This window comes from Orcinus orca, chromosome 6 (genome assembly GCF_937001465.1).
Source record: "Orcinus orca chromosome 6, mOrcOrc1.1, whole genome shotgun sequence".
NCBI classification, from domain to species: Eukaryota; Metazoa; Chordata; class Mammalia; order Artiodactyla; family Delphinidae; genus Orcinus; species Orcinus orca.
The window spans coordinates 89,398,571-89,417,931 of NC_064564.1; the positions used below are offsets into that span (position 1 = coordinate 89,398,571).

The 19,361-nt window shown below is 39.3% G+C and overlaps 1 protein-coding gene across 2 annotated transcripts in view; it reads left to right on the forward strand.

The window, feature by feature from the left end:
• The window catches only part of TMEFF1 (transmembrane protein with EGF like and two follistatin like domains 1), a 92,335-nt gene that overhangs the window by 71,674 nt on the left and 1,300 nt on the right, over positions 1-19,361 (forward strand). The window contains exons 8-9 of one of the 2 annotated variants that reach the window (XM_004271486.3): positions 6,518-6,641; positions 17,410-17,568. In XM_004271486.3, coding sequence (XP_004271534.1) covers positions 6,518-6,641; positions 17,410-17,568 — 283 coding nt within the window. Of the gene's footprint in view, positions 1-6,517; positions 6,642-16,428; positions 17,384-17,409; positions 17,569-19,361 lie in introns of those variants that run through there. The other variant, XM_049710983.1, reaches the window with a different exon arrangement.

A 19,361-nucleotide genomic window follows, 5' to 3' on the forward strand; every position in this document is an offset into this window, starting at 1 on the left:
CGAGGGCATTGTTTGTTCAGGACTGTGCCCAGTTCTTGCCGTGTGAGGCTCCATCTCTGCTGTGGTTTCTGAAACTGTGCTTCATTACATCTTTAATGCCTTTTAATCTTTCCTTTTTGAAGTTATCTAATTTACTTGGCCTAGAGAACAGGTGCTTGGACATTCCACTTATGTCCATTCCTTACCCATCTCCCAGCGTAGCTTGGTGAAGTAATAGTGTGATGGTTAAGAGCTTGTGCTCTGAAGTCAGACTTGGTCTACACTTTAAAGGCTGTGTGGCCTGATTTCTCTGAGCCTCAGTGATCACTTCTCTAAAATGGGGGCAGTGATATCTACTACCTAGGATTACTTTCAGTATTAAATGCTGTGTGACTGAATTCCTTATCAATGTTATTATGGTGATTGTAAATATTTTTGTTTTCTAATTTCATTGTTAGAAGCCTGGCTGTGTTAAAAGTTCTCGCCATTGGTGAGTCTACCTGTCTATAGCATGTTTCATGTGGTTCATGAGTGACAGTAGGGTGTTCATCCACTCAACAATTCTTAATCAGCACCGCCCTACTGTGTGCCAGGTGCTTACGCATATTTAATCCTCATCACAGCCATATTATTGTCATTTTGCAGATGAAGAAGCTGAAACTGTGAGAGTTTGTGGCTCATGTAGAATGGCAGAGCAAAGATCAGAATTTAGACTTTCTGACCCTAAGCCCTGGTGCTCTTTCTCTTGTATCACAACTGTTCCAGAATTCTGCACATTAGAAAAGGTATTTCACTGGGCAGAGTAGAAAGACCAGGAAAGAAAGAGTTAGGGTTGATAAGGAAAAGAGTGGGATTTAGACACGAGAGCATAGGGGGTGTTGGAGGGTAGGTAAGAGTTTCTACCTAGGTAAATAATTCTCTGATGGGGTCCAAGGAGACTCGGGTTAGGGAAGGATGTGTTAGTGATGAAGCTTGGGGTGCAGGGTGGTATAGGGGAAGCAAGAAAGAGTATATTGAATTTCTTAACTGTAGGGATTTGTGGAAAAAATGCCTGCTTTCTCTTGCCTACTTTCTCTAATTTTCTTCAGAATATTTAATCTGCCCTCAGCTATCACCTTGGCGAACACTTGTTCTCTAGCTTTAATCTTTCTCTAAGAACTAGTTTCATACGTTCAGCTGCCTAGTGGGTCTTTGCACTTACGTTTTGTTTGAACTGCCATTGCCTGAACCTCCAGGAACTACCATCTTGCCTGGAACATGATAGGTGCTTAATAAATACCTTCCGGAGGACTGGAGGTCTAAATTTGAACTCAGTTTACTACATTCTCTCTCCTGTCGTTAGGCTCACATTAGAGTCATTTGTGCAATTTTTTTATTGTGGTGAAATATATACAGCAACTCGTACCATCTTAATCACTTTTAAGTGTTTAGTTCAGTTGTACTAAATAAACTTATGCTGTGGTGCCGCCATCACCACCATCCATCTCTAGAAGCCTTTTCATCTTGTGAAACTGGAACTATAGCCATTAAACAGCAACTCTTCATTTCCCCCCTCCCCTCAGCCCTTGTAACCACCATTCTGCTTTTTGTTTCTATGATTTTGACTACTCTGTGTACCTCACATAAGTAGAAATCATACAGTGTTTGTCTTTTTGTCACTGGCTTGTTTCAGTTAACATAATGTCCTCAGGGTTCATCCATGTTATAACATGTCAGAATTCCCTTCCTTTTTAAGGCCGGAATAATGTTCCATTGCATGAATATACCACATTTTGTTTATCCACTCATCCATTGATGGACACTTGCGTTGCTTCCTGTTTTAGCTATTGTGAATAATGCTACCATGAATATGGGTATATAGCTATCTCTTTCAGACCATGCATTCAGTTCTTTTCGGTATATATCCAGAAGTGGAATTGTTGGATCATAAGGTACTTCTACTTTCAGTTTTTCGGGGAAGCACCATACTGTTTTCCCTGGTGGCTGTACTGCTATATATTTTCACCAACAGTGCTCAAGGGTTACGATTTCTCTACATCCTTGCCAATACTTGTTATTTTCTGGTTTTGGGGTAGTAGTCATCCTAATGGGTGTTAAGGTGCTATCTTGTAGTTTTGACTTCCATTTGCCTAATGATTAGTGATGTTGAGCATCTTTTTGTATGTTTATTGACCAATTGTTTATCCTCTCTGAAGCAAAGTTGTCTTACACAACTCTATATTAGGAGCATCTTCAATAAGGAGGACAGTTCTGTTTTACTAAGCACTTAAATGTTAGTGAGTTGGTTGTTGCAGACTATATAAAGGGTGGAACTGGGGAAGTTTGACCTTAAGAAAAAAAATTGGTAGGCAGTGGGTTAGGTGGTGAGCAGACATGGGAAAATCCACACAAAGTTAATGAGAGAGAGATTTCACTTAACATGAGGAGAATTTGATAGTATTGGAATTAACTGTATTATGTTGAGTTCCTTATCTCTGGAAGTGTTTAAGTAGAAATGGGATGTCGAGGCTATAACTAAAGAAATTCCTTCATCAGACCAAATGGCCTCCAAGGACCCTTTCAGATCTGAGTTTCTGAGCTCATTTACTTTCCAAAGCATCTTCCAGCCATATTTATTTTTTTCTGTGTTTCTAATATCTATTCCAACTTCTGAGCTCAAGCTTTTCAGTGCCACAGTTTGGATTATGTAGTAACCTCCTAATTGGTCACCTGGTTTTACCTTTATCTTCCAATTAATTCTTAACAGCTTTTTGAGATATAATTTACATACTATTAAGTTCACCTGTTTAGAGAGTGCAATGCAGTGTTTTTTTTTTTAGTATATTTGCAGAGTTGTACTAGCATCACATCATAATCTAATTTTAGATCATTTCTCATCACCCTCAAAAGAAACCTCACACCCATTAGTCACTCCTCATTGCCTCCGAACCACCAGCCCTAGGTAACCACTCTCAGTTAACTTCTTTTGTAAAACGTGGCTTTCATTGTGTTGCTTTCCAGCTAGGAGGAGTTCAGGGTCCTCCCTGTCCATATGATTAAGGAAACATTTCTCACCTGAGGTTCAGATTTTTCCGTACTCTGATTTCAGCTTATTTTTCCAACTTTGACTTACACCTTTCTCCAGTCTGAATGTACAGCTCTTGCTAGGTCCATTTAACTCTCGTTCTTGAGAGTGAGAACAGGTGCGTTATACCTGTCTTTCAGTTTCCACCATTCCTCTATCTAAATCTGTCTATGCTTTGAGACCTAACTTGAGTCCTACCTTTTCTATGAATCCTTCCCTGGGTTATCTTGCCTAAAATGAGTTCTCCTTTGCATGTGAACTTCCATAGCACCTAGTATTATAAAACCTTCTTTTGGTATTTTGCTGTACACTCTCATGTGGGACCCCTTCCCTTTTGTTGTTCAGCTTTTTGTGTGATTCCCTAAATTGATTATAAGCTTCATAAGGGTAGGGACTGTGACCACTTTTTCTTTATACCTTCTGTAGCTTAGCTGAGCATATGGATGTGCACAGAAATAGTATGTAAGTAGAAAGGAATGAATAGTGCCGGCCCTGAGCAGGATGCTGAATTTGGACTCTGGAATAGACACAGATTTCAGAGTCTTAATAGACGTGTCCATGTTTTATATGGCTTTGCTTTATCTAGAGCTTGATACCACATTCTTTATTAATTCATTCAGTAAATGCTATTGGTGTCATACTTTGTCTATTAATTTCTCAAAACCCATTATTAATTTAGTTAACTTTTTCTTATTGCTATCGTGCATATGAATTCTCTGATCGCTTTCAGCTCAGCATTATTCTTGAAATTTCCTGCTGTTTCTAGGACTCTCTTATGGTAGATTAGTACATTACCACAGCCTCTATAGACCAATATGGTCTTTTTGTTATACACTTTATAGGACTTTGTTATTATAGGTTAGTACATAACCTCAGTCTCTATAATCCCATTATTATATACTTCCTGGTGTATCATACCATGAAAATATCATGTTCTGAGAAGTTGCAGGGTGGTGATAAGCACTATGGGAGACAGTTGCATTTCTCGAGTCACTTAATGGCTTGATTGCGAAGGTAGAATAGTACTTTTGGCTTGATACCATAGCAAGAAAGTACTACATGCTAGGTGTCAGGAGTTATACAGAAATGAGTAATACAAGCATCTAGATTCTCAAGGAGCTCACAGTCTTATGGTAGAGACTGATTTAAAAAAGCTAAATAGTTATAAGACAATATCGTGAGTATTGTAGTACAGAAGTGGGTGCTAGAGTTATAGCAGCCCAAAGGAGGGATTGATTTCTTTTGCCACAGCAGAATTACAGTTTGGGAGCTGGAGGAGACCCTATATGCCCTTTGAGGACAGGATATATCTTAACCGTTTTTCTATCCCTGGCACCTGGCAGAGTCCCTGACATATGGAAGGTGATGAATGATGATAAATGAGTAAGTCATCTATTCTGTGCTGTCCAATACGGTAGCTACTAGCCACATGTGACACTATTGAGTATTTGAAATGTGGCTAGTCGGAATTGAGATGTGCTGTGAGTGTGGAGTGCTCATCAGATTTTGAAGACCTATTTGAGAAAAAAGAATGTAAACTATCAGAATTTTATGTGTTGATTATATATGTTGAAATGCTATTTATTTGATATATTAGGTTAAATAAAATATATGATTAAAATTAATTTATCTATTTCTTTTTACTTTTTAAAAATATGACTACTAGAAAATAAAAAATTATGTACATGTCTTGTATTATACTTCTGATAGACTTTGCTGATCTCATTCAACTCTCTTAGAAATGATTTGACTAAGGTTACAAAATAGCAGAGATACCCTTAAAATTGAGACTTTACGTGTTGGATTTCTCCTAGTTTAGTGCTCTTCCTAGGCATAAATTAGTATAATGTAAATATATAAAATTTGAGGTAAAGTGACGTAAGTTTGGTCTTGTTAAGGATGACGTGATACTCTCTGCTGTAGTTATCATATCTTTGAGCTTAATAGTCATTAAATTTTTTTCCTTTTGTATGTAAATTTTGATCTCCAGAAAAATCTGCATGTTCAGTTCTCAGTTTTTTCACACTTGGTACTTCTATTCCCATTTCTCCCTTGCTTTTCCTCTCCCCACACTTGTATAAACAGATATACACATAGCCTCCTATTTATTCCTTCTTAATTTGTCTCCATTAACTTTCTTCAGATTATATTAACACTTTTTGTATTTTGGGGAGATAAGCCTTTGCTGTTGCATGATCTGGTACATGGAGAGCTGGTTGGGTTAGTGGTCTTGTACGTACATTAATTATCTCACATAATCCTCTCAAAACTGCATTAAGTATAGTCCTGTTGTGGTCCTGACTTTACAGTTGTGAAATCTCAGGCTTAGAGAGGGTGGTATGTTCAACGTCACACAGCTAATTATGCACAGAATCTGTAAGCTGGAACTGTACGAAATGGCAGGAAGCCTGGGAATTTTTGCTACACACAGACAGGCCTGTAAACATTGGGGAACTCTGGGTCCATAGAGCTGAGGACTAAAGTATTAAGTATGTGCCAGAAAAAAAAGTAAAAAAAAAAAATCGATTCCAGATTGTGTATGTGAATGAGTACGTGCGTATGTAACTATATGAGAGAAAGAGACAAACAAGGATAGAGAGAGAAATGAATGAATGAATGAATATCATTGATTTAGAAGACTGGGTCTCCATGCCTTCATCTTTCCTGCCCTTTTCTATCTTTCCTTCCTGACTCTCTTCCCATTTCTGGTAGTGGAATTACTCACCACCCTTCTTATTTTCTTCAGTTCAACACAGTTCAGTTCAAATCAGTATGCCTAAGTCCAAACAGATGTTCATTAACACGTTTACAATGGTTCTCTTTGGTTAGAGGGATTTCAGGTGATTTTAAATTTCTTTTTTATTTGTTCTCTGTATTATTTGAATTTTTTTTATAGTAACATATACGAAGAAAAACTATATAAAAAGAACAGCAAAACTATTTTCATTTGGGAAAAAATCAGTATGCTGGATAGTTTTCATACCAAAATAAACCTTTTATCCTAAAATTTCAGAATCTCATACTTGTTCTCTGCCATACCAGTGTTCTTTGGCCTCAGTTTCATAGCCTCAAGGTGAATGGTTACAGTAAGTCAGCTTTCCAAAAGCCAATGCTGTATACACCATCCCTTTGTCACAGAAGTGAGATTTCTTTTAGAAGTAACATTTATTTTTATAGCAAAGATGTTGAAGGTTTGTTGGTTCTTTTTTTTTTTGGCAGATTGTTTTTAAACAGCAGTAGCTCACAGTGGTCACATCCTGCAAATACTTTTAAATGCTTTGAGTCTGAACAGCCTACCTGCTGTGTTTGTGGCATAATGAGACCTTGGTTCTTGTCCAGCCTCCTATCTGATACATTTCCTTTCCAAATTACCCAGCAAGGGGTGAATTTATTTGTTGCCTTAGAACCTTTGAAAAGTCCATATTTTTCAGTTTGCTTTTCACTGTTTATTGACCTGTTTTATGTTCTTGTAAGATGCTAGTGATCAAAGGGAAGATGTTTATATTGGAAACCACATGCCTTGCCCTGAAAACCTCAATGGTTACTGCATCCATGGAAAATGTGAATTCATTTATTCTACTCAGAAGGCTTCTTGTAGGTAAGTCAGAGTACCTCCAGATCAGAGGTGAGACATTTTTTCCATCATTGGTCACTGCTCTATAGAAGGCAATGAAATGTGGATTAAAAATATTACTAAAAGGTAGTATTTATTTACAATTGAGTTAAAAAATAAATTAGCAGCATCATTTGGAAAAAACTGGCAAGTAATATGCAAAAACAAAAACAGATGTTCTCTTAGGGTTTTGAGATGGACTTAACATTTTTAATATTATGCTATGTATTTTTTAATATAAAAATATGCCATAAACCAACATTATTCTGGTTTTTAAGCAGTCTATCACAGAGTGGTTTGAGGGACTAGAGAATGTGTTAAGAACCGAGGACATGTAACTCAAATAAAATTTATAGTAAAATAGATTTCTAAAAATGAGGGAATGTGGATGTAGAATCAGGTGTGATATGAGAGATGGAAACAGAAAGGGTGTGAATCTTTAACTGTGTGATTCCAGAGAGGTTATGCGACTTGTTGAAACTCAGCAGCAAGTTAGAAATAGAGCTGAGACAAAACTAGGTCTCAAGTTTCCTGATACTCAACCTGATGATCTTTGTGCTTTTTGCTCTTCTGTGTCTGTACTGATAACACTTCTTGCCGCTGCTTCTGGGAGCTTGTCCTCCACCTCAGGATGGTCTAGTGGGCCAGGCAATGTTTCCAGACTGGGGGAGATTGCTCTCATTCTGCTCACTCCTGCCCCCCTGCAGTTTGGCCAGAGAATCTTTCTCTCAAGAAGTAAAAGAAAGCTGTGTGAAACCAGGTCTCCTGGTTCCTCTATTCCTTTAGCTCCATTCTCCTGACTCTTTACCCCCCTGCCCCACTCTCCTCCTACTTAAAAAATAAAACAAAACACTATAAACTGTTTTAATGGTTACTAAGAATTCTTTGTTAAGCTTTCTGCTTCTTCCTGATTGAAAGGTTTTCTTGTCTTTGAAGGAGCTAGCACCAGCCCCCCCCACCTTTTCCTGAACATTGAAAAAAATACAGCCATGCTGTGGTACATATATGCAATGGAATATTACTCAGCCATAAAAAGAAATGAAATTGAGTTATTTGTAGTGAGGTGGATGGACCTAGAGTCTGTCATACAGAGTGAAGTAAGTCAGAAAGAGAAAAACAAATACTGTGTGCTAGCACATATATATGGAATCTAAGGGGGAAAAAAATGGTTCTGATGAACCTAGGGGCAGGACAGGAATAAAGATGCAGACATAGAGAATGGACTTGAGGACACGGGGAGGGGGAAGGGTAAGCTGGGACGAAGTGAGAGAGTAGTATTGACATATACACACTACCAAACGTAAAATAGCTAGCTAGTGGGAAGCAGCCGCATAGCACAGGGAGATCAGCTCGGTGATTTGTGACCACCTAGAGGGGTGGGATAGGGAGGGTGGGAGGGAGGGAGACACAAGAGGGAAGAGATACGGGAACATATGTAATAACTGATTCACTTTGTTATAAAGCAGAAACTAACACACCATTGTAAAGCAATTATACTCCGATAAAGATGTTAAAAAAAAATACAGCCATGCAAGGGAGAACAGGCCAGTTTTAAAATAAAATCATACAGTGGATTCCTCATACTTGTCTCACAGTGACATACATACCTTGAAAGAAGATCAGATCGTGTTGTCCTCTTAGGATAGATTGTCTTTTAAGATACCTAACATTGAGGGATGAGAGAGGATGATGTCCTGATAATGAAATGATACCAGGTCACTTTGTAGTATTTTACTCATTGACAGTAAGAAGACTGAATGGGGGTTTCCCTGGTGGTGCAGTGGTTGGGGATCCGCCTGCCAATGCAGGGGACATGGGTTCGAGCCCTGGTCCGGGAGTATCCTACATGCCGCAGAACAACTAAGCCCGTGCACCACAACTACTGAAGCCTGCACGCCTATAGCCCGTGCTCTGCAGCAAGAGAAGCCACCGCAGTGAGAAGCCCGTGCACCGCGGCGAAGAGTGGTCCCCGCTTGCCGCAACTAGAGGAAGTCCCGTGCGCAGCAACGAAGACCCAACGCAGCCAAAAATAAAAATAAATAAATAAATAAAATAAAATAAAAAAACAAAAACAGAAAAGAGAACTGAAGAATAGACCAAATTTGTTTAAAAAAAACAAAAGAAGACTGAATGGTTTAGTAGTTAAAGGCTTTGGAATCAGATATATCGGATTGGCCAGTTTTTGGCTATGCCCTTTGGAAGTTACTTAAAATTTCTAAGCCTCATTTTCCTTATTTGTAAAAAAAAAAATAATGGTACTTGTTTCCTAGTGTCGTTAAAATTAAATGAGCTAGTGTATGCAAAGTGCTGAGCACAATGCCTCTTATACAATGTGTGTTTAAGAAATAGCAATTGATGTTATTAGGCTGTACACACCATTAGGTTTGGGACTCTGCTCTGCCAACCACTCTCTCCCTAGTGCCTAGTAGCATAAGGCCACTTCCACTAGCTACTCAGTAAATAGTTTTTGAATGACGTGTGATGATGGCCAACTTTTCCCTCTTCTTCAGACCAGAGGTGTTTCTTAAATGCTACAGAATCTCTTTTCTGCATTCTTGTAACTCCAAAAAGCAGGTGATCTTTTTTTTTTTTGTCTAAGCATTTATAGTGTCCACAAGAACCAGGCCATAGTATCACGTGCATTTCCACTGGTAGGTGTATGTGTTTGAGTAGCAGGAAACAGGCAGGGATGAACACCCTTTAGGCACAGTCCTATTATTAGGTTAAAATCTTTTAGCATTGTCCCATCATTAGTTTGTTTATTTATTGCCTATTTGGTACCAAATCTTACCTGGCACTGGGGTCTCAAATTCAAATATGACATGGATCTAGCTTTCAAAAAAACACACAGTCTGATGGCAGCGACTGACAAATAATACACAATTAAAATATATGAAAAATGCTATCATACATAGATATGCATGAGGTGATTTGGGACTTCAAAAAAGCACTTCAACCTGAAGGGGGCATGGAGGACATTGCAGGAGGAGGGACAAGTCTTACAGGGACATTTGTGCCAACCCAGGAGGTTGTCCTCTGTCTTAAAGGCAGTGAGAAGCCATTTAAGGATTTAAATAAGAACGATGTGGTCAGATCTGAAAGCCACCCTGGTGGCTTGGTGAAAAATGGATTAGAAGACTGAATGTTAGGAGACTGTGTATGAGTGAACAGTGAGAGCCTGAACCAAGTAAAGAAGTTGTAGTGGGAATGAGATGAGGAGATAAGTTGCAGAGGGAAAACAGGTGGCTGAATCCATAGGTTTTGGTGACCAGTTGGGTATGAAGATGGGAATGTGGGAGTTGGTGGAGGGTCATGGGAAGGAAGAATCAAGAGTCTCCCTGGTTTCTGGCTGATGCAGAATTGAGTGGGGAAGGAGAATGGGGGCAGGAGGTTTGCGGGGACATGATGTACTGAGCTTAGTAATGCTTGTTCTCAGGTGCCTGTGGGCTATCCTCTTACCTAGTAGGCTACTGGGTATCTGTGGTTTTGGAACTCATGAGACAGATGCACATTGAAGGTGTGTTTGGGAATCATTCCATCTCTAGCGTATCCCTTCTAATTCCTACTCAGCAGTCCTTCCACCCCACTGGGCCTCCAAGTAATTGATCTCTCACCCTGCATGTCCTCATCGCCTCCTTACTCAGCTTAACGCGTGGTCAATCCTTGCAGTCCGTCTCTTGCTTCATCATATACTCACTTGACAAAACTATAATCCAGGTTCATTCCAGCTTCCCGCCTGCTGTATACCTACACTCACCAGACTGACTGGTCTCACTGACCTTTATACTCAGTGGGCCCTGTATACTGCCTGCAGTCACTCTATAACTGCGGTCCATTCATCCTCCTGTCCTAGATAAGGTGACTGCTTTATACCGTCACCCCTCTCTTCAGATTCACTCCTCTCTCATCCTCACTCTCAGCTGATGATCTTGTTTCCAAGTTCACTGAGAAAACTGAAGCAATATGAGGAGAATGCCCACAGACTTTTTACTATCACTGCCAGCAGTGCTCCCCCCTTTTCTTCTTATCATATATTCTTGTGTACATATATTTTTTAATATATTTGTAAATATATTTTTATTTCTTTTACCTTGAAAGACCTCTACCAGCTACTGTCCCATTTCTGTCCTTTCCTTTGTAGAAGAACTCAAAACAGTTGTCTATAATCTGTCTTCAGTTTCTCACTTCCCATCTCTCATGAATCCATCCCAATAGGCTTTTGCCACCCAGCACTTCACTGAGACTGTTCTTGTTACTAAATTCATTAGTCAATTCTCAGTCTTAAATTACTTTTGAACGATCAGTGGCGTTTGACCTCCTGTGTGATAGACATTCTTCACCTGGCTTCCAGGACGACACTCTCTTGGTTTTCTCCTACCTCACTGGCCATTCCTTTCAGCCTTCTTGCCTGGGTCCTCTTTGGAGAGGTCCTCTTTGGAGAGACCCGCTTCGTGGTCTCTCAGTGTTGGTGTACCACCAGGATCCAGCCCTGGTCCTTTTCCTTAGTGATTCCATCCAGCCTCAGGGCTTTACATGTCATATGCTAATGACCCCCATCCCAGACCTCTCTCCTCAGTGTGGGACTCACAGATCTCTCTCCCTCACTGCCATTTTCACATGGTTGTCTGACACCCCAAGCTAACAGGACCTAAGCTGATCTCCTGATCTGTCTACCCTCCCGTAAACCTGTTCCATCTATAACTTCTCCATCTCAGTTGATGCCAACTCCATCTTTTCATTGGTTTAGACAAAACACTTCTGATACATCTTTGACTTCTGTCTCTGTCATACTCCATATTTAGTCAGTTGAAGAGTCCTGTTCGCTCTATTTCAGAATATATCCAGAATTTGATTACTTCTCATCATTGTCACTGCCATTCCTAGTCTAGGCACCATTTTTCCCCTCTGGCATTATGCAGTAGCCTTCCTGATTGTATCCTAAATAGTCCATATTCAACACAGCAGCCAGAGTGAGACTTTTAAAATAAAAGTCAGTTCATGTCCTTCTTCTGCTAACGCCCTTCCAGCAACTCCTCCATCTTCTGAATGAGGAGAACTTCACAGGTGGGCCCCTTTACCTCTCTGTCTTGGTCCCCTTCTTCCCTTCGGCTGGCCCACTCCAGCCATACTTGCTATTTCTTGGACACACCGTGCACTTATGCTCCCACCTCAGGGCCTTTGTGCTGACTCTTCCTTTGCCTGTTATGCTGTCCTCCCACTTGTCCACATGGCAAACTCCCTGACCTCTTTCACATCCTTACTCACATGTCTCTTACTGAAGCCTACCTTGACCACCTTACTTAAAGCTGCAGTCCTCCCTTCCTGGCCCATACCTGGCATTCATGTTATCCCTTAGTTCTCTCTCTCCTCTCTCTTGTGTAGTACATGTCACCTTCTAACATAACCATTTAATTTGCTTAGCGTGTTTCTTGACCCTCCCTCCCTGACTAGAGGGTAAACAGGCCAGAGATCTTTGTTCACTGATGTAACCTAAATGCCCATTATAGTACTTGGCACATGTCAGGTTCTCAATAAATGTGTTAAATGGATGAGTGAATGAGTCAGCCCATGAGGCCATGGGAGTGAATGAGATTACTATGGAGGGTATGGGGATGAAAGAATAGGCAGTAGAGGACCAAATGTCTGGATCTGCCAGAAAAAGTAGTGCTAACCTAGAAGTTAATACTCTGGGTATTTGGAGAGTATAACCCTAAAGTCAAGTGCAGAAAATAATGTCCAGGGAGGATTGCCTGAATCATATATGGCCTATACATTTTTTTTGATATTCTGATTTTTTTTTTTTTTTTTTTTTTTTTTTTGGTGGTACGCGGGCCTCTCACTGTTGTGGCCTCTCCTGTTGCAGAGCACAGGCTCCGGACACGCAGGCTCAGTGGCCATGGCTCACGGGTCCAGCCGCTCCGCGGCATGTGGGACCTTCCTGGACCGGGGCACGAACCGGTGTCTTCTGCATTGGCAGGCGGACTCTCAACCACTGCACCACCAGGGAAGCCCGATATTCTGATTTTTAATCTTTGGGTTAAGCTAAAGTGTCAGAGCTGAATAACTAGGACATTGTTATAGCTCCCTATGGAACTATTTTTATTTCACTGAGCTTTGAGTTTTAGCTGTTAGCCTACCATGAAAGGCATTATTTTAAATAATCCTATGAGACTTCATTATTGAATTTATTGCAGCTGTATTATTGAGGGAAGTTCCCTGTATGAGAAAGTACCCTCCTTTTTTTTTTTTTGGTCACACCACAAGTCTTGTGGTGATCTTAGTTCCCCGACCAGGGATTGAACCTGTGCCCTTGGCACTGAAAGCACCTAGTCCTAACTACTGGACCGCCAGGGAATTACCAGAAAATACCCTCTTTAAGTGAGGACTAATGAGATAAAGTTCCCTTAAATTTATTAAAAATAGTAACTATGATTCTTTATTTTTTTAAATTGAAGTATAATTGATTTACAATATTATATTAGTTTCAAGTATACAGCATAGTGATTCAGTATTTTTATACATTATACTCCATTAAAAGTTATTACAAAATAATGGCTATAATTCCCCGTGCTGTACAATATATCCTTGTTGCTTATCTATTTTAAACATAGTAGTTTGTATCTCTTAATGCCATACCCCTATCTTGCACCTCCTCCCTTCCACCTCCCCTCTGGTAACCACTAGTTTGTTTCCTATATCTGTGAGTCTGTTTCTTTTTTGCTATCTACATTCATTTGTTTTATTTTTTTAGATTCCACAAATAAGTGATACCATACAGTATTTGTCTTTCTCTGACTTATTTCACTAAGCATAATATTCTCTATGTCCTTCCATGTTGCTACAGATGGCAGAATTTCATTCATTTTTATGGCTGAGGAGTGTTCCATTGTGTATATATATATAGCACATCATCTTTATCCATTTGTCTGTTGATGCACACTTGGATTGCTTCCGTATCTTGGCTGTTGTAAATAGTGCTGCTATGACCATTGGGATGTATGTATCTTTTCAAGTTAGTGTTTTTGTTTTTTTCTGGATATATGTCCAGGAGTGGAATTTCTGTGTCATAAGGTAGGTCTATTTTAGTTTTTTGAGGAATCTCCATACTGTTTTCCATAGTGGCTGCACAATTTACATTCCCACCAACAGTGTAGGAGGGTTCCCTTTTCTCCACATCATTGCCAACATTTGTTATTTGTGGACTTTTTGATGATTGCCATTCTGACAGATGTGAGGTGATATCTCATTTTTTTTTGTTTTACATTTTGTTAATAAATAGAGATGTTGAGCATCTTTTCATGTGTAAGCCATCTGTGTGTCTTCTTTGGAAAAATGTCTATTCAGGTCTTCTGCCCATTTTTTTTTTTTAACTTTTAAAATTTATTTTTATTTTTGGTTGCACTGGGTCTTAGTTTCGGCACGCAGGATCTTCATTGAGGCATGCGGGATCTTAAGTTGTGGCGCGAGGGCTCCTCGTTGCAGTGCGTGGGCTTCTCTATAGCTGTGGCGTGTGGGTATTCTCTCTCTAGTTGTGGCACGCAGGCTTCAGGGCACGTGGGCTCTGTAGTTTGTGGCATGCAGTCTCTCTAGTTGAGGCGCGTGAGCTCAGTAGTTGTGGCATGTGGGTTTAGTTGTCCCATGGCATGTGGGATCTTAGTTCCCTGAGCAGGGATCGAACCTGCGTCCCCTGCATTGTAAGGCGGATTCTTTACCACTGGACCACCAGGGAAGTACCTTCTGCCCATTTTTTGATTGGTTTGTTTTTTTGATATTGAGTTGTATGAGCTGATTATATATTTTGGGTATTAACTCCTTATAAGTCGTATTATTTGCAAATATTTTCTGCCATTCAGTAGGTGGTCTTTTTGTTTTGTCTGTGGTTTCCTTTGCTGTGCAAAAGCTTTTAAGTTTCATTTGGTCCCATTTGTTCAGTTTTGCTTTTATTTCTTTTGCCTTGGGAGCTATATCCAAAAAAATACCGCTATGATTTATGTCAGAGTGTTCTGCCTATGTTCTCTTCTAGGTGTTTCATGGTTTTCAGGTCTTATGTTTAGGTTTAATCCATTTTGAGTTTATTTTTGCATATGGTGTGAGGAAATGTTCTAATCTCATTCTTTTACATGTAGTTGTCCAGTTACTGTGATTCTTTTGAACAACTGGCTTGATTTCATTTTGTGGAGATTGTATTTTGTATTAGTGATTTTATCTCTTTTCCTTTTCCTCTTCCTTTTTCATTTCCTTTTCCTTCTCCCCTCCCCTTTCCTTCTCCCCTCCCCTTTCCTTCTCCCCTCCCCTTTTCCTTCTCCCCTCCCCTTTTCCTTCTCCCCTCCCCTTTTCCTTCTCCCCTCCCCCTTTCCTTCTCCCCTCCCCTCCCCTTTCCCTCCCCTCCCCACCCCTCCCCTTTCCCTCCCCTCCCCACCCCTCCCCTTTCCCTCCCCTCGCCTTTCCCTCCCTTCCCCTCCTCTCCTCTCCTCTCCTCTCCCCTCCCCTTCTTTCCTTCATCCAATGGTTTTTAGTGTATTCACAGAGTTGTGCAGTCACCACAGTCAGTTTTACATTTCATTACCCCAAGAGGAAACTCTATACCCTTTAGCTATTACTCCCAAATCTCCCCATCCTCCTCAGCCTTAGACAACTAATAATCTACTTTGTCTCTATAGATTTATCTATTCAGGTCATTTCATTTAAGTGGATTATATTCATATAATATGTGGTCTTCTGTGTATTTCACTTAGCATACTCTCCAAGGTTTATCCATGTTGTGGCATATATCTGTATGTTGTTCCTTTTTGTGGCTGAATAATATTTCATTGGATGGGTAATACCACATTTTTTAATCCACTTACCAGTTGATGAATAGTTGGACTGTTTCCACTTTTTGGCTATTATGAATAATGCTGCCTTGAATAATTTTGTGCAAGTTTTTGTGTGGACATATGTTTTAATTTCACTTGGGTAATTGCCTAGGAGTGGAATTGCTGGGCTAAATGCTAACTCTATGTTTAACTTTTTGAGGAACTGCCGGACTATTATCAAAAGTGGCTGCATCATTTTATGTTCTTTACAGTAACCTTGCCATCACTTGTTATTATCTGACTTTTTGATTTCTAATGGGTATATTAGATACCTCATCATACTGTGGTTTTGATTTGTATTTCCATGATGACTAATGATGTTAGTGCTTATTTGTCATTTACCTATCTTGTTTGGAGAAATGTCTATTCAGATATTTTGCCTATTTTGTATTTTTTGGTCTTTTTGTTAATGAATTGTAATAGTAGTTTTATATATTCTAGATACAGTCTCTTATCAGATATATAGTTTGCAAAAATTTTCTCCTGTGGGTTATCTTTTCACTTTCTTGATAGTGTCCTTATGTACAAAAGATTTAATTTTGATTTAGCCCAATTTAACTTTTTTGTTGTTGTTTTTGTTGTCATATGAAGAAATCATTGCCTCATCTAAGGTCATGAATATTTACTTTCCTTTTTTCCCCCCAAGAGTTTTGTAGTTTTAGCTCTTACATTTAGATCTGTGATCCATTTGACTTAATTTGTGTATGTTGTGAGAAAGAGGTCCAGCTTCATTCTTTTGTATGTGGATGCCCAGTTGTCCCAGCACCATTTGTTGAAGAGACTGTTCTTTTCCCATCAAGTTGCCTTAGCACCCTTGTCGAAAATCAGTTGACCATAGATGTATGGGTGTATTTATGGGCTCTCAATTATGTTTTCTGATCTGTATATCTACTGTACTACTATTTTCTGTCTGCTAGGAAGCTTAGAACCCAGTGTGCAACCTTCTGGCAGGCGGCTAGGAACCTCAAGGGTAGGAATTGTGGACTCACATCACCCCTGGCTTCCCCTGTTTACTTCCAGGTTTCTTTCTTGCTATGTGTGTTTTATTAAAAATTATTTTTTTGTAATGAAGTGTGGGTCATTAATAAATACCCTTATATGTCAGATGTTTTATTAATCAGTTCTAACCGAAGGCTGGCTAATTTACACATTTTGCTTCTGTCAACTAAAAAATGGGAATTTTCTATTAAGTATCTTAAATGTTTCCCCCTGTCAAGTTACTGTCATCACCTGATGTTGCCTTTTTATTTACTCTTAATTGGAATTCAGATAATTTCTAAGATTCACACCTATTTGACTGCTTGGCTGTGTTTCTGTCATTAATAACTTATTTTCATCTCCCCCCCTGCATTTTAAGTGATTGTATTATGTGTACTGAAAAGTATCTTGAATATAATTTGGTGTTACGTTCAGAGAACTGTAAATGTTTATATCTATTTATTCAATAATCCCACTTCCAAGTATCTAGCCTAAGGGATAACACTAAATATAGAAAAGTGCACATTCATCATAATATCCACCACACCTAATCCATAATTCTGAAAAATGGAAAATAACTGATACGTCTAAGAGCAAGGAATAGATAAGTTAGCTGTATTATAGCCACCGAATGGGATATTGTGAATCCATTTTTAAATGGCAGTAATAAAGTAGTATAAAGACTACTTAGCAGCTTTAAAATTAATGTGATATAATGATAAGTGGAAGAAGCACTTTATACAATAGTCATATTAGAAAGAGTAGAAGGAAATACAATGATGGCAATGTTTTTTTTTTAGATGGTGGGAGAGTGCCTGATTTGCTGTTTTTGTTTAAGTTTGTCATTCTTTTGTATGTTTTAATTTTAAAACCTGGAATTATTGAAATTTATAGGAATCCTTTTTTTTTCCCTTTTTCAGATGTGAATCTGGTTACACTGGACAGCACTGTGAAAAGACAGATTTTAGTATTCTCTATGTAGTGCCAAGTAGGCAAAAGCTCACTCATGTTCTTATTGCAGCAATTATTGGAGCTGTACAGATTGCCATTATAGTAGCAATTGTCATGTGCATAACAAGGTAGGTAATGGCCTAAGAAACACCAACTTTCAATTAGAGGTGGGTAGCTGTGTTCAAGAACCTTGAAACACTCAAAATGATAGGGACTTTACGTCCACCAGCCTATTAGGAAGAAATCCTAGGATCAGTTCTCTAAGGTTTCCACGTAGGTCTGACCTCTCAGTGTCTTGCTGCTTTCGAATTTGGTCAAGAACTCACTCCCAGGGTTACAGGCTGCAAGCAGAGGAAGCGTGAGGATATTCAGTGGCATAAAGGAATTTCGAGATCTTAGAACTATGTGTGTGCTTCAAGCACTGAATTTAGGGACAGCGATGGTAGCAGAATGGTCTGCACATGCATGTAAGAGCCATGCAGAAACTTTTTAAGTCCTGCAGAACTGACTAGGTCTTATGCCCTAAGAATATACTTTATCCATAGTAAATATAATAAGGGAAGAAATCAGAGGTTAAAGAAAACTGCTTTTTTATATGTTGTCTTAACATTACTTCATTTTCTGGAATACAATCATAAATATTAAACTTCAAAATTCTCTATCATAACTAAAACTGTTGGAGTTTATCATAACTAGCCCCCAAACTAAAGGACGTATTTGGAGTGCAATTAGCCTAAAAATGGGTGTTTTCCAGGCTGAGTGGAAATATGTAAGTCAGAACTGAACTGGACCTGGGAGAAGTAAAAGCAAATTAAGTTCATCTTGTCTTTATGCTTCCCAGTCTCATGTCTTTTCTTCTTGCTTGCTTTGTCCTACCTCCTTTAAGCCTTGGTTCAGAGTCCGATAAACATCATCTCTATAGTTTTCTATATTATTCTGGGCAGAGGGTTGGAATTTATCAAGTGCAGATATTGGCAGGCCATAATGGATTTATGGCTCTTCTATCCAAAGACAGGATAGAAGCAGATCTTCAGTGGTCTCAGCCATCTGGAGCTAAAGTGATAAATCTAGAAATGATAAAAAATATTCTCTGAGAAGCAGATATTTTTCATAAAATTTAAGCACTAAAGCCAGTGGACTTTTATTCTGTAGAACAGATGATCTGCCCTTAGGCAAGACTACTGAGTATAAAATTTGACAGTAGATTAAAGTAGAGACATAATATTATAAAAAATAATGACAGCACAAAGAGAAAATAGAAAAAAAAAAACTACCATGTAACAGCAGGGCTGCCTGTGGCTATTTAACATAGGCTCAGAGGTTGAGTAATTTGTCTATGGTCATCCAGCTAGCAAGTGGAAGTGTCTGGATTTGGATTTGGTGCTGCCCCATTTCCTAAATCATTCCTCTTTCCACTGAACCACCAAGAGGAAGAGGGTCTGTGTTGAGTCATCTTGGGAAATATATTTGCCAAGTATGACCATTGCATGGGAGCAAGGTTCAAACTTGATTTTGTAGTGGTTCAGGGTTTTTGAACGGGGGAGGGACTTGGTATGAACCCTTTTTCCAGAGCATTAATCCGAGTGTCATCTGAAAAATTCACCAGAGGAGAGAAAATGTGAGGTTGGGGGAGACCATTTAGGGCATTATTATTATTCTGATCTGAGGTTAATAAGCACATTTCTTCCTGATTTCTCCTTCATTTAAGCTGTCCTTGTCATTTTTTGGGGGGTGTCATCATGCTCAGGGAAAGTACATAAGCCAGGAGCCTTTCTACTGTCACGAGTTTATATGTTAGCAGTCACTGTGTCTTGGGAGCTGCCAGGCCAGAAGAAGGGTGGGGATTCCTCTCGGGGATGCACATGCACCAGGGGAGACTCCAGGAGTGAGTTCCATTTGTATTCATACCTGCATGATATAT